Source organism: Dreissena polymorpha, chromosome 10 (assembly GCF_020536995.1).
Source record: "Dreissena polymorpha isolate Duluth1 chromosome 10, UMN_Dpol_1.0, whole genome shotgun sequence".
In the NCBI taxonomy this organism is placed as follows: domain Eukaryota; kingdom Metazoa; phylum Mollusca; class Bivalvia; order Myida; family Dreissenidae; genus Dreissena; species Dreissena polymorpha.
The window spans coordinates 40,617,756-40,631,848 of record NC_068364.1 but is presented as its reverse complement, the minus strand read 5'-3'; the positions used below and the strand labels follow the sequence as shown (position 1 = coordinate 40,631,848).

The 14,093-nt window shown below is 32.7% G+C and overlaps 1 protein-coding gene across 4 annotated transcripts in view; it reads right to left on the bottom strand.

Moving 5' to 3' along the window:
- The window catches only part of LOC127847645 (agrin-like), a 153,938-nt gene that overhangs the window by 89,917 nt on the left and 49,928 nt on the right, over window positions 1–14,093 (bottom strand). For all 4 annotated transcript variants that reach the window (XM_052379681.1, XM_052379685.1, XM_052379682.1 and 1 more), the window contains exon 2: window positions 918–950. In XM_052379681.1, coding sequence (XP_052235641.1) covers window positions 918–950 — 33 coding nt within the window. The remainder of the gene's footprint in view (window positions 1–917; window positions 951–14,093) is intronic.

The following is a 14,093-nucleotide window of genomic DNA, read 5'->3' as shown; positions in this document are numbered from 1 at the left end:
GCTAATCAGAGACGACATTTTCCGCCTAAACTTGATTTCCGGTAAGGAGGGACTTCCTTGAAACTAAAAATTCCATAAAAGCGGAGACTGCACAGGCTAATCTGAGACGACACTTTACGCACATGCATTATGCCAAATTTTCTCAGAACACGACTCATGTGCATTGTCCGTTTAGCCTATGGTTTCGGTACTAATTCAACAAAAATATAACTTTATTTGCACGCGAACATTATTGAAAGCATTGAACACGTACAATGCGAACTTCAGTGGCGCAATGGTTTGATAATGGCTATGTATATACACATCGCTCATTAGAGATGTTGATATCGCTTAATAAGATATGTTAACATATCTTATTAAAGATTTTAAAGAACATCGTATAGATTAGGTAAAAAATAGTATTTAAATTAAACAGTATTGATTACGTTTAAACTCAACATAGAAACCGCGTTTGTGCTTTTTGTGTTTTGTACTACTGAGCGTTCACATATTAATACAATTTAGCTTGTACTCATTTTTAAAAAACATATTGAAATTACTAATTGTATATAAAACACAGCAATCCGATAGTGATATTGTTTTGAAGTTCTCAGCGGCTTCTATATCTAAAATGTCACTATCATATTATATCATATACGATTTAAAGTCACCGGGCGAACTTTGATCGATCATCCGTGAGTAAGCATGTTTTAAGTAAACAAAATTAATCTGTTCAATGTTTCTTTTGTCACAATGAAATTCTCTGAATGTATCGACGTATGATAGTAAGTGGTATTGTTGGTATGTTAAGTCCAAAGTATATCCGAACCAATCGTTTAATCGATTGCTTGCATACGGTATTTCGAGTATGAAATAAAACCCAACCGTATGTTATTTCTACAAAAACATGAACAATTAAATAATTAAACATCACATACATTTTGTAGGTGGTGGGACGTCAAACGGCACATCTGAAAGTAGAAAACAATAGCTGTTAGGAGGTGAACTCAGTACTTCAATCAAGATATGGACGATTTATAACAGCACGGCAAAGAACTAGCACTTCCGATTTAATATCAAGAATTAATTGCTTTCCAAGTGCGTAAACCGTTCTATCACCCATTAAATCACGACCCAGGTCTCTTTGGTGTGGTCGTGTGCTTGACAGATTGCGTGCCGTGAAGTTAATTACACAATGAGAACCAATTAGAACCAATGCATCATCTAAACGTCTGCCGTATTCGTTTTGTTTTTCATTTTTCCTCAGACATATCTGACCTTTACGTTTATTTAAACCTTCACAAACACGTTCGATCACTCAATGTTGAAAGCCGAACAAAACATGTGCATGAACATATAACTAAATCTTAACATTCAGTGTATACAATTAATGTTCGTAAATAAACAATATACTGTTTAACGTGTTTCAATTCCGAAAAAAAAATGTATTTTCAAATATCAATCGTAATTTGTTAAAATAATTAGTTCGCATATAAATATTAATCAAAATAATAATATTTTCAGATTATAATAGGTGATACTCTTGACTATTCAACTATTTGATCCGTTCTCTATGAAAATGGGGTCTAATTCATGTGCGTTAAGTGTTGTCCCAGAAAGGCCTGTGCAGTACGCACACCCTTATCAGGGGAGACACTCTCCGCTTTTATGATATTTTCTGTTTAACCCATTTATGTCTAGTTGATTCTCCCATCCTTCTAAATTCGATCAATTTATTTCCTAAATTATGTATGTCTAGTATATTTATTTCTATATTTAGAATATTTCTTACAAAAATTCCTTTAAGCAAACAGCGCAGACCCAGATGAGACGCCGCATCATGCCAAGGCTTTTTTTCTAGACGCTAGGCATTAATGGGTTAAAGAAGAAAATCCAGTTTTTAACGGGAAGTTTCGTCCCTGCTTAGCCTGTGTCGACAACACGTACGTTTGAAAGGTATTTTTGACGGTCATATGTAAAAAAACACGTGTATTACTAACATGGCGTTTAGAATACTCTTTTCAATTCTGACGCCGAATGGAAAAGTGAAATCGTTCAAACGTTTATGACTTAAGGTCACGTGGTCAAAATTATTTTTGGATTTTTAATCGCTTTGTGTTTTTATTATTATAAAGATTATATCAAAAGTAACAGTAGTTTTACCTTATGAATTAATTAACGTTTATTTAAAATACGAAAATCTGCCCACAAGTCTGCTCTAGTGTATAGAGAATGATATTTGTATTTTGTTATCTCCGCACATGTTCTCAACGCCCACAACAAGCTACATATGTAGATACGTAAGATATTTGATGATATTTTATTAAACATACTGAACAACGTTTTAATTATGTATGAACAAAATCACACTCCTGCGAACTCACGTACATGAAGAAAAATTGGCTAAAGCTAGAACACTACTTCAGCTCAGCGTTGTTCTATGTAATCTCCGCTAATGAACACTATTCACATTTATATTTCCATCGGACGTAGACTTGATTATGTTCATAAACGACAATTATTCTGACAAGGTAATTGTTCTCTTTCCCCGTTAATTCACAGGGAAAAATACAAATGAGTCGTGTTCTGAGAAAACTGGGCATAATGCATGTGCTTAAAGTGTCGTCCCAGATTAGCGTGTGCAGTCCGCATCCGCTAATCAGGGACGACACTTTCCGCTTTTATGGCATTTTTCGTTTAAATTAAGTCTCTTCTTAGCAAAAGTCCAATTTAGGCGGAAAGTGTCGTCCTTGATTAGCTTGTGTGGACTGCACAGGCTCATCTGGGACGACACTTGACGCACATGTATTATGCCCAATTTTCTCAGAACACGACTCAAATATATAGAGGCGTATATATCGTAAATGTGAACACAGTGCGAGCATGTCCTTCCTTATAACACCGTTTAACACATTATATGTTTCAACGTACGATGTATAGTTACATCACTTTAAATGCTTAGTATGTACAATATATTTAATATGTTTGGCGTACATCACTTTGCTCAGTGCAGCTTAGATTACAAAATAGTAACTATGCAGCAAGGAAATAGTTTGCCCATATAATTGTTCAAATAATGTGTATACAGGAATAAAAAGTCCGTTCAATACATGTTTGGTTAAAAATTCCAATTAGTATTTACACGTGCTGTTTAAACAGATTATAAACTTATCTTCGATGCCCGCTCTTTAATTGGCACCAATATAATACATTCAAAAGACGGTGCTCATGATCAGAGTATGATAACATTTAACATAACTAGATACATAGAGAATAACTGGTTACTGTTCCATCGTTTTGTAATATATCAGGCGAGGGTTAGAATAATATAACGACGAGGCTTGCCGAGCCGTTATTTTATTCGTTCCGAGCCTGATATATTACAAAACGATGGGACAGTAACCTGTTTTTCTGTTTATCATACCGCAATTTTCTAAAAATCTGCAAACCAATCCATTTTTTTAATATTAAAAATGTACGGATCCCCGCTAATCCGTCTTTTACACGTTGAAATACATGTAGCAACGGCGTTCGAAAAGACGACACGAATAATCGCTTATTTTAAAAATCGTATAGAGATTAAAAGTTGTTTGCACTACGAATGGGAAGAGTACACCCGCTTCAATTATAAACGTCTTGAATTGGAGATCAGGAATGGACTGCAGCGACAAATTTAATCGAAGAACACACTTCACCGAATAGTTTGGAGACGCCATTTTGGAGATGTGTATTAAAATTGACATTTTGATGATGGTGTCAATATTGACATAAGCGTGTTAAATCGTTTGTTTAAATAGTTGAGGATTAGCATACAGTAATCATTTGTCTTGACTTTCTGTGCAAAACTTGCGAGTGCAATGACTTTATCAATATTTAAGATTTATTGTCCCATTGATGACGTCATTTAACTTCTGTAGTGCGGGCGGTGGTGATTTAAAAAAAAACGTTTTTGTGATTTATGAATTTAAACTAGAATAAAATATGTACGTTCTTGGTATCAAATTGTTTGTTGTGTTGAACCTGATTCATGTTGATAGAAATTGTTGACTTGATTGCAAATCCCACGTTACTCCAAACATTGACTGATATAAGAACTTCCTGTTGACCATGATATAAAAAAATATATCAGGCAACGTTATATCAGGAAGATATCAATGCTGTGGTATGATAAATAGTATGTATATGCTCTGTGAGCTATACGCCGCAACGTAATTGATATGGTGTCCGCCTAACGACCGGACGGTCAGGTGTTTGATCCATCAGTTGGTGGAAACGAAATCGAATTCGTCTCAATAAATCTTGAATATATAGGTTCAAACTAAATATAAATGTTCAAAACACGGCTTCATAGGTCGTTATGTTTTCGTGAGCAAGGGTGGCCCATTCCTGTTTAGTATTTATAGCTTTCAATGAAACACAGTTTTCAAATACCTTTGCGGGTGAAATAATTAGGCCCGTGAATTCCCAAATCTTAGTATTTCAATTAATGTAGAATTAGTAATTGAATAAATATAAATTTAAAAATAAATTGCTAAAACGTGGTATTAAAATTAATTTAGATTTACAATTTTATGTCATCTTTGTATAACAGTGTAATCACACATTTATTTAAGCCAAATGCAATCATTAATTTGACTGCAACATACATGTAATAATTTGCAAGAAATTCTGGTGAAACATAGCGCACGTGCGGCTATGGGTTATTCACGCTTTATATATATGCGTTATCAAACCGAAGGGACCTGTTCCGAGAAATGAAATTGTTAAGAAAACAACTTTCAAAACAGAATGCATGCATTAAATTCGAACAAACGAAATAACTCTCCTTTCAAATGTATCTTCAATTACAAAACGAAACGTTTTGCCAAGCTTAACACACACACGCCAATGTGGTATACATTGCCTAAGACAATAGTTTAAAAAATTCATATTAAATGAATTATTGACTTAAACCATCATATAGTTAGCTTTCTTTAACGACCACTGTGACACATTGGACGCAACTGGGAACATTTATTGATTTGACTGTTACATGAACATTCTTAATATATGTTGATAAGGTTAATAGAAACGGTATAACCTTGAATATAACGACATTTTGGCAACTACTGAACTTATGTTAATCAATTTCTTACCATTGCCATTTTGTTGTATTTACGAATACACATTCTCAGGAAAATATATTACGCTGGTCGTAACATTTCTAAATAAATGTTGAACGAATTTATTATTTATTTTAAAATGCTGTCTAACATTGTTCGGTTTAAATTTAGGATTGATGCCACTTCAGAATCATTGTCAAGAGAAAAGTCATGTTACCATCAAAACTACACGGTCCGTTTTTCGCTTTACTTTTTGTGATATAAAGAACATGTACTGAACATCTTATAGGCATCATTGTTATGCATGAATACCGTCGTAACTCAATTATGTTACATTCAATCGGTACAGGAATCTTTAGATACCAGAAGAGGTCTACTCTTATTGACACTTTCTATTCACGTAAAGTGAGGGTCATTTATAGCATCATGTCTCTAAGAGAACATTGCGACATTTATTTGTTTTTGCCCATACGTTCAATGGTGTCATCTAAATTACAAATTATCCATACAGTTCTTACATTTGTTTAGCTTCGCTCATGCTAAAGATGAACGAGGATAACGCTCATGATTAATTTACAGGTTTTGCTGAAGTTTGGTAAAGCTAACATGTTGTTCCAATTTAAAACTGCGATGGAGTCATGAATGCAACTGCCCGTGAAGTGTGATTAGTGTTCGTAGTCCAGATGTAATCTAATCGTCAAGACTAGCATGAAACTCTATGATGCATTAATCCTGCATAACAATATGTAATTTCCGGTTACCATTGTTGAATAAAAGCCTCAAGGCGTTACTCTTAATAAATAACTTTACAAACATGTATGAATAGTTTCACTCTAGGTTTTCCCCTAATGTCGGTGTTCATGTTTTATAAAGTTATTTTAAGAATAGGCGGATTCATGCGGTTATTATGTTTACGTCAATGTAATATTCATTTTTGTGTATGATGAATTGTCTTACACTGATTCGAGTTTTCTCCTCAAATAACTTGAAGCATACATGAAAAGTATTATCATGTTTCTTGAGAGAGAAACATTGTTGGTGTTTTCCAATGTTTTCAGAAATATGTTGTCTGTGTCTTTCTCATTACACAGAAAATTATCAGCAAAACGATGAATAATTTATTTTTCTTAAGGCAAGAGTATGGTTAATCACATAGCGATATAGAATATATATATAACATTTAAAAAATATAGTTGCATCGCAGAAAACATTATATCAAGGACAAGCAGTTACCTAAGGCCTCCATTGCTCTGGAGTATGCATATAATACACTGCACGCTATAACAATCCAAACAGCGGCAAATCCAATCACCAACAACGCAAGTCTTTGTTTTCGGAATAGTCCATAGTTTTGATTTGGATTTAAAACCTGAGTAGATAACGTATACTCTCCGTGGGTGCCCGCAGCTTCGTTGGCAGATAAAACTAAATCCTTAAATTTCATTATGAACGATTTACTCTTTTTTCGTTTTTAAATGCGTTCAACGTGCCATGTTGTTGCTTTATGTTTTGGATAATTGAAAAAGTCTTTCATTTTGGAAGATAACTGTAACTTTTGAACGCCTCGTCATAATTAAACCATGATAAATATGTTTGGCTGAAGGCGACATTATAGCTCACTTTTGACAACATGATTGTGATAATACACATGTTTAGTATTATGTTTTTATTAACTTTACAGTCAACTTTTATCCAATGTTCATGTAGTTTTTATATACTTTTTGTTCATTTAATATAGCCCGTTAATGCTTGCAACCAAACATTTATTACACACTCTTTGACGATTCTAGATCGGTTTGAGAAGACTCATAATATATATGTAAATTGTTCCCATAAGGCATATAAAACGTAGTAATCGAACATTATTAAACGTTCACAAATTGTGTATTATTTCCAAAAGGACACACATACTTCTAAACCAGGTCAATCATCTTGTATGTAGCAAATATAATTTCCACAAACACAACCATGGGTTGCTTGCACTTTAGTTCGAACCTTATTATTTTCTAGTTACTCAAACGTCGGAACACTTATTATCCATAAATTCCACATATGTATCTAACAAAGACCTTAGCAGAGCTGCTATCAGAAATCGTTCACGGGACATCAGGCATCATTGGCGGTAATAACGTGTACTGCCCAATATATGCAAATTTCTTTAGGTGTTTTTTTACATGACTTATATTTTGAAGCACGCAGAATAAGCTGTGCTTTATTCAGCAATTGTCTGCTTATGGTGTTCCAAATCTCCAAACTTTTACTGAGAATCCTCTCATGTACGCGCTTAAAGAAAATGTACACACAATTGATACACAATACACAGTTGAAACTGAGCAAAGAGCTTTAAAACCATGTCATTTATTATTTTAGTTAGTAATTACGACGATGCATTCTCATCAAAATGTAAATATATTGGGTTCAAATTGATATACAACCAAACCAACTCATGAATTATATGTACATACTTAAACTCTTCAGTTCATGCAAATGGCATTTCCAATCTCAGTTGTTTCACCAAATCCGGAAATAATCAGAAATGTTAACAAACACGCAAGCCCGCTCTAGATTCTATGCATAGAAATTTCCGGTTAGCATAATTAACTATTTAGTATACATGCTATATATGAGGACCGTTCCTGGAATATAGTGATTTGATCGGTGTTTTCAAAGCAATTGCTGTGTGTGCGTATTAAAAAGTTTATTAGGTCCTTACCGACCCAAAGGCTACATTATGTGTGGACTCGGCGTTTGCCCCATTACTCCTACCAATTAACCTACTAGACTCACGAAATTCGGGACGAATTTCGAATAGCTACAATTTCCAGCTATTTGGTTGTTACTGAATTATTTTGTTAGTTTGGTGTGGTCATGTGATGTTTAGTGAAGCCGGAATACCAAGCGAATGCTTGGCTTTATACATGTTTGTAGTCATCTGCTTTAGCCAGCACAAACACAATAGTTGTGAGATTCTTAATGATTCATATAATTAAATACAGTTTCATATCTCAGTTGGGTTGTGAATCTATACTTAACTCATTATAATAGTAGTATTATAACGAAACTAAACCAAATACAAAACATACGTTTTCAAATTAATAGTGTAGTATATAGTTTGCCAACTTCTCCTTAAATACGCCCGTGTAGAGGTTTGGGTAAATTGGTCAAGTTTCATAGTGATACGATTAAATATATTTGAGTCAAGAGTCGGGCAACATTAATTAGACTCATTTTTTGCATAATCCAAATGCCGAAATTCAGAAAAGCTTATGCAATATTTCAGTTATCGTACCTTTCCGAACTTTTAAGCCAAGTAATGACTAAGTTTGATGTTAATACCTCTATTAGATATAGAGTGTGGATAGTTTAATGAAGTCCTAGTAAATAGTTAATTATTCAAGGGTCAAAATGTTTAGGGATGGTAATGTAAATTTTCCCGAAAACACAATTGGGATTGTCGCAAAAGTGGCAAGGTATTAGTGAAAGTATTATTTAGTTGTGATATGGATTTGACAACTTTAGCAATTATCGATACTTTTTACATGTTACGTATGTAGGTAAAGCATGAGCGAAACACCTTTCCTAAATGTAACCTTGGATAACAAACTATCCGCCAAATCGATATTTCTTGTGTTCGTGACAGATAACATTGTTTTAAATCGTCAATGCTAAACGCAATAATTTACTTAATATTAGTACGGTAGAAGAGCCAACTGTTTTCTTTCGTAGATTTGTTTTTAATTAATATTTATTTAACTCATTTGTTAATTTACCTTATAAAAGTGACCGAATTACTTTGGTGTATCTCACAGCGGTAAAAAACACTTTTAAACAATGCTTCAGAGCGTGTAGCGTAATTGTTCCCAAGAATCCTGATAGAGTCATAAAATACAGTTGTTTTTTTAAGAATATAGCTCATGATAAATCAACCGAAATGGATGCCCTGACAATGCACTGAGAACTTGTCTAAAACTAAAAAAATATAATGTTTGATTTGCCAAAACGTATCGGAATAAAGCAATTTACTATAATTTACTTTGCCACACCAGGCAGTTAATTGTAGCGGCATCAGCGTAATAACCAATACGAACATATAATTACAATATTTGCTTTCTATTGTATTTTGGGGGGTTTTAAGGTAAAAACAATAATTTTCTTCATGTTTATTATCAAAGACTTTATTTTGCGTAAAAGCATAGTTTTAAGCAAACAACACTATTGAACGTTCCATTTAAATTATTAAACACATCTGAATTATTTAACATGTTGGAATATCTCCATTGCCTGCGGTATATACGTCCATCAAACTTCAAAGTACGACCATTCCAACCTCTACGAAGACATCCCTGTGGTTTTGGACAAGTACGTAGTTGTGTTTTCGATTTCAAATTAATGGATGCCAATGGATTTGTTGACAGATACAACTGTGTCTTAGATGCTCGTGATCGGATCGTATTTAAACAGTTATGTCCAATGTGCGAGTAAAATTACAAGATAAAACACATCGAGACAAGCATAGTTGTGTTGTTACTTGTTTGATGTTAACTCTAGAGCTGTAACGATTCAGTTTGATGCATCAAAAAACCGGTTCAACGCCGCCGAATCGATACCAAAGCGGCCAATTTCGATTCGATTCGCTGCAATCCCGATTGCTCCGTATTTTAAACCTTACTTCATAAATCCGTCGTCTAAACTTTCTTGTCATTTGTAATACGTCTTGCAATTGGTCAATAGCCAATATGGCATCCAATGAATGAATGAACAACATACTGAGCATTACATCAGCCGGTAAAATGGCTTCTTAAACCACGCTGAAAGACGCACCGTCAAAATTACAATCAAATGTATGGAAACATTTCGTGTTTCGCGTAGGTTCTGATGGAAAGGCAACTTGCAAAAAGTGTTTTGTTGACGTAAGTTGAAATCAGTTAGTTGGTTTGTTTACTAAACTGTGTGCATTCTGTTAAGAAGTCAATTGGAAATTGTTTATATACTTACATGTTTTTTTTTCTGTTAAACACACGTGGAACATTGTGCATTTTATGTTATAATTTATTTATAAATAACTCAACAGGAAATTTTGTTCAATAAATGTGTAACTTACAAAACGTGCGTTTTTAAATTGTATTTTAAAAATTAAACACTTTAAATGTACAACATAATAACTTAATAAGTTCATAACAAATACCAAACATATTAATTCATGACCTGCACAAACCAAACATGAAATAGTTTGTTAAATAAGCAGCAAATAATTTAATTTGAATCGAATCGAAAATAATCGAATCGGACCATTTGGTATCGAAATCGAATCGAATCGAATGATGAGTGAATCGTTACAGCTCTAGTTAACTCGTCTGCATGGTTCAATATACTGCCATTAGGTATTGGCCAAGTATAAGACCATGAGGTTATAAATTACTTTATCATACCACCGCATTGATATCTGCCTGATATAACATTGCCTGATATATTTTTATATCATGATCAACAGGAAGTTTTTATATCAGTTATGTTTTTAGGAAAGTCATATTACTCGGAATCAACTTAAAAGTAATCATTTTAATTAAAATCAAATCAGATTCAACAAAACAAAACAATTGATACCAAAATTTAATATATTTTTAACACAAAATGCACCACAAACAGCTAAAAACGTTTTTTACAAATATTAAGCGCGTGTGGTCATGACGTCATAATTAACACGTCAAACGACAAAAGTCACATTTTCCCGCTAAAATTGCAGCTTTTTAGCGATTTTATCATTATTTCTTTCAACTCGGGAACGTAGAGGTATGATAAACAGAACAACAGGATATTGTCTGATCTTTTTTTCATATATCAGGCTCGGCACGAATAAAATATATTATTCTTAGCCTTGTCTGATATTTTACAAAAATATCACGCAGTAACCTGTTATTCTCTATTTATTGTATACTGAGGCCACAGAGTGCAACACTGGCCTTAATTAAATCCGACCCCTTACATGTATTTATTATAAAACATTCTTCTAGGTCAGGATCAACACAAATGTCATATGTCATGTCCCAGTGATTATGAAATCTTGATTCCGATATTATTGGCTCTATTTAAATGCAGAAAATGTGTGTATGCCTTTAAATGTAGGCACTATTTGAAGACTGCTTTTGTAACAATCTGTGGCCATTTGGATGCAAGTGATTGTTCCAAATAATATAATGCATTAAATATTAAATATAGCTTTTGACATCTGTTAATTCGCTCATGTTCCAGTTCTTTAACACCACTGTATAGTTTATAATAAGTGTAAAGGTATTCATTTTATTTCAGTTTTTTATATATGTCTATTTAATATTTACTTTCAGCGGCATGTGTGTCAGTGAAAACGAAAAGTAACAAATAGGTAAACTGATGTGTACTATATCCATTAATTGCGGATGTTTTTACCAATATGTGCATATACGGATACGTGCTTCTTTTTTAACAAACTTATTGAAATTTTTTAATGCATTGCATCAAATGAAGTTAACGTACCCGTTTCCAATGCATGAATAAAATAACTATGTCAGTGCATGGTACTTAAGCTTACCATGCTATTTGAAACAGAAACAATGCGAAATGTAAACTAATATGACATAGACTATATAGATTAATAAAACAATGAAAGCCTGTTTAAAATGGTTTGCTTAAAACGAAAATGGAAATGATGAGGGATTGGAATCATGTCCGACCGAAATCGGTATTCGGATAACCGCATCAAGTATCAGACTATATCTGGATATCCGTATCTTTTATAAGTAGACAACACTAGACTTCTACGAACATTATTACCAAAATATTTATCCACCAATGTGAATACATGTACATTCAACACAATAAATAATTTATAAGAGTTGGTGGAAAAGACATTATCAATCAATCGTTTAGATAACACAATTAGTTTACCCTAACGGTATTCAACTGCAAAAGTCATAGATGTTTTTTGCTGTTATTTGTAATAATTTATTGAACAGTTATTTCTATTCACTGTATCTTTACTGATACACATAATATACATATGTGCACACGTATAACGCATTTCGTTTGTTTGATGAAATAAAATCATTACCCAGTTAAGGTATCATAATACTTCACGGCCGGATGAATAGCAATAACACGAATAAAACAATCTTTATTTCATGTTATTGTAACGCAGCTGTTAATGTGTTTCTTTGAAATATATGAACATGTTCCTCTGGACCAATAAAGTTCGCATTAACATAAACAATAATTTATGGTTTAAATTAACTGTATTCTAATTTTTCAATGGAAATTATATCCGACTACTTTAGTTGATCTTAACTTGAAAAAGTAATGAAGAAATCCATTACTCACATTTTAATATGTGATATTTGGTTTATAATTATACACAATACAATGACAACGATATTTGTCATATTTTTAATGTTTATTTAAAGACAAATTAAAATAAATGCGATATAGTGTGGTGTCTAGTATTATGCCATTTCAATCTGAAATATATTGATTTATCTATTTCCTTTTTTCGTTATTAAGTTCAATATAATTGCATAGGGATGACATTGGGGACATCGTGTCAAAATCTTACAATTACGTCATTTGAAATCATATTCCATGAAATGCTTATCCAAACTGTCTTTGATAATACCCGAGAGTAATCCTATTAAAATATTTTGTAAACAATACTATTATACTATTTGTTGTATTTTGTTATCGTTAAGATATATTCACATTTGACCAAAAGTTAATTTTAGTAAGGCTTGCAAATTGGTTAAACATGCATATTCCTCTACATATTTAAAAAACGATAATAACCATAATTTCAGTTTGCGAATAACGTTACAATAACATTTCAAGAAGTCGATTTGTTTTAAATTTACATAAAAATATAACATATACAAAATAACATTAGTTTACTATCATCGGACGTAAATAGCATTTATTTTGATAAATTGATTGATATAATACAACAAAACTGAACTCTTTCAAGGTGTGTTTTCATTCCGTTTCCAATTATAAAAATAATGTAATTCATATAAAATCAAATTATGTTATTATTTAGCGGCTAATTGCTTTATAATTTACAAGTTCTTAAGAAAATGAAAATTAAATACCTTTTGAATCGAAGGATATAGCGATGAGCTGTAAAACCGGTTTAGTCCCCAACTTGTATGGAGAGGTTAAACTTAAGTGAAATAATTTAAACAACTATTATATCTTTATGATAGTGTAGGTCCAATACAAATCCAAATCAGGCATTTACACAAGCAACGTTTGATTCACATGGATTGGATTTAAGTACCTATGCAAGTACAAATATATAATGTATTTCTAATGAAAAACACATAACTTAGAATTGATGCGAGAACCATATAATCTGATGGTCACACTCAGAGTATATGCCTTCGACGAGTTACAATCATATTTTAAGACCCTATAGGCATTATTTGTTAAATAAAAATACAGTGACTTAAGTTTCAAACCATTAATGCTGAAAACTTGTTTTAAATGTTGGAGATTTAAATAAAATGCCTTATAATGACAAATAAGTAACTTTTTAATATTGCATGCACTAACATTTACATTCCTAACACCATGGTATTTCATTCGAAGTCCGTGCAAGTATATCGTGTAATGAATTAATGTGAGTTTCGAGTGGTGAATGTAAAAGAGGCCTTCGTATTTAACCCATTTATGCCCAGTGGACTCTCCCATCCTTCTAAATTGGATCAATTTATTTCCAAAATTAGGGGTGTCTAGTATATTTATTTCTATATTTAGAATATTTCTTACAGAAATTTCTTTAAGCAAACAGCGCAGACCCTGATGAGACGCCGCATTATGCGGCGTCTCATCTGGGTCTACGCTGTTTGCAATGTCCTTTTTCAGGACGCTAGGCATAAATGGGTTAAGGTATTGTTATAACAATACGGTAGTATCCAAACAGTTAACGGAATGCTACATAATTTGTTTTATAGTACAATATTATTGACTTACTTCGTGTTTTCTGTTTCTTAT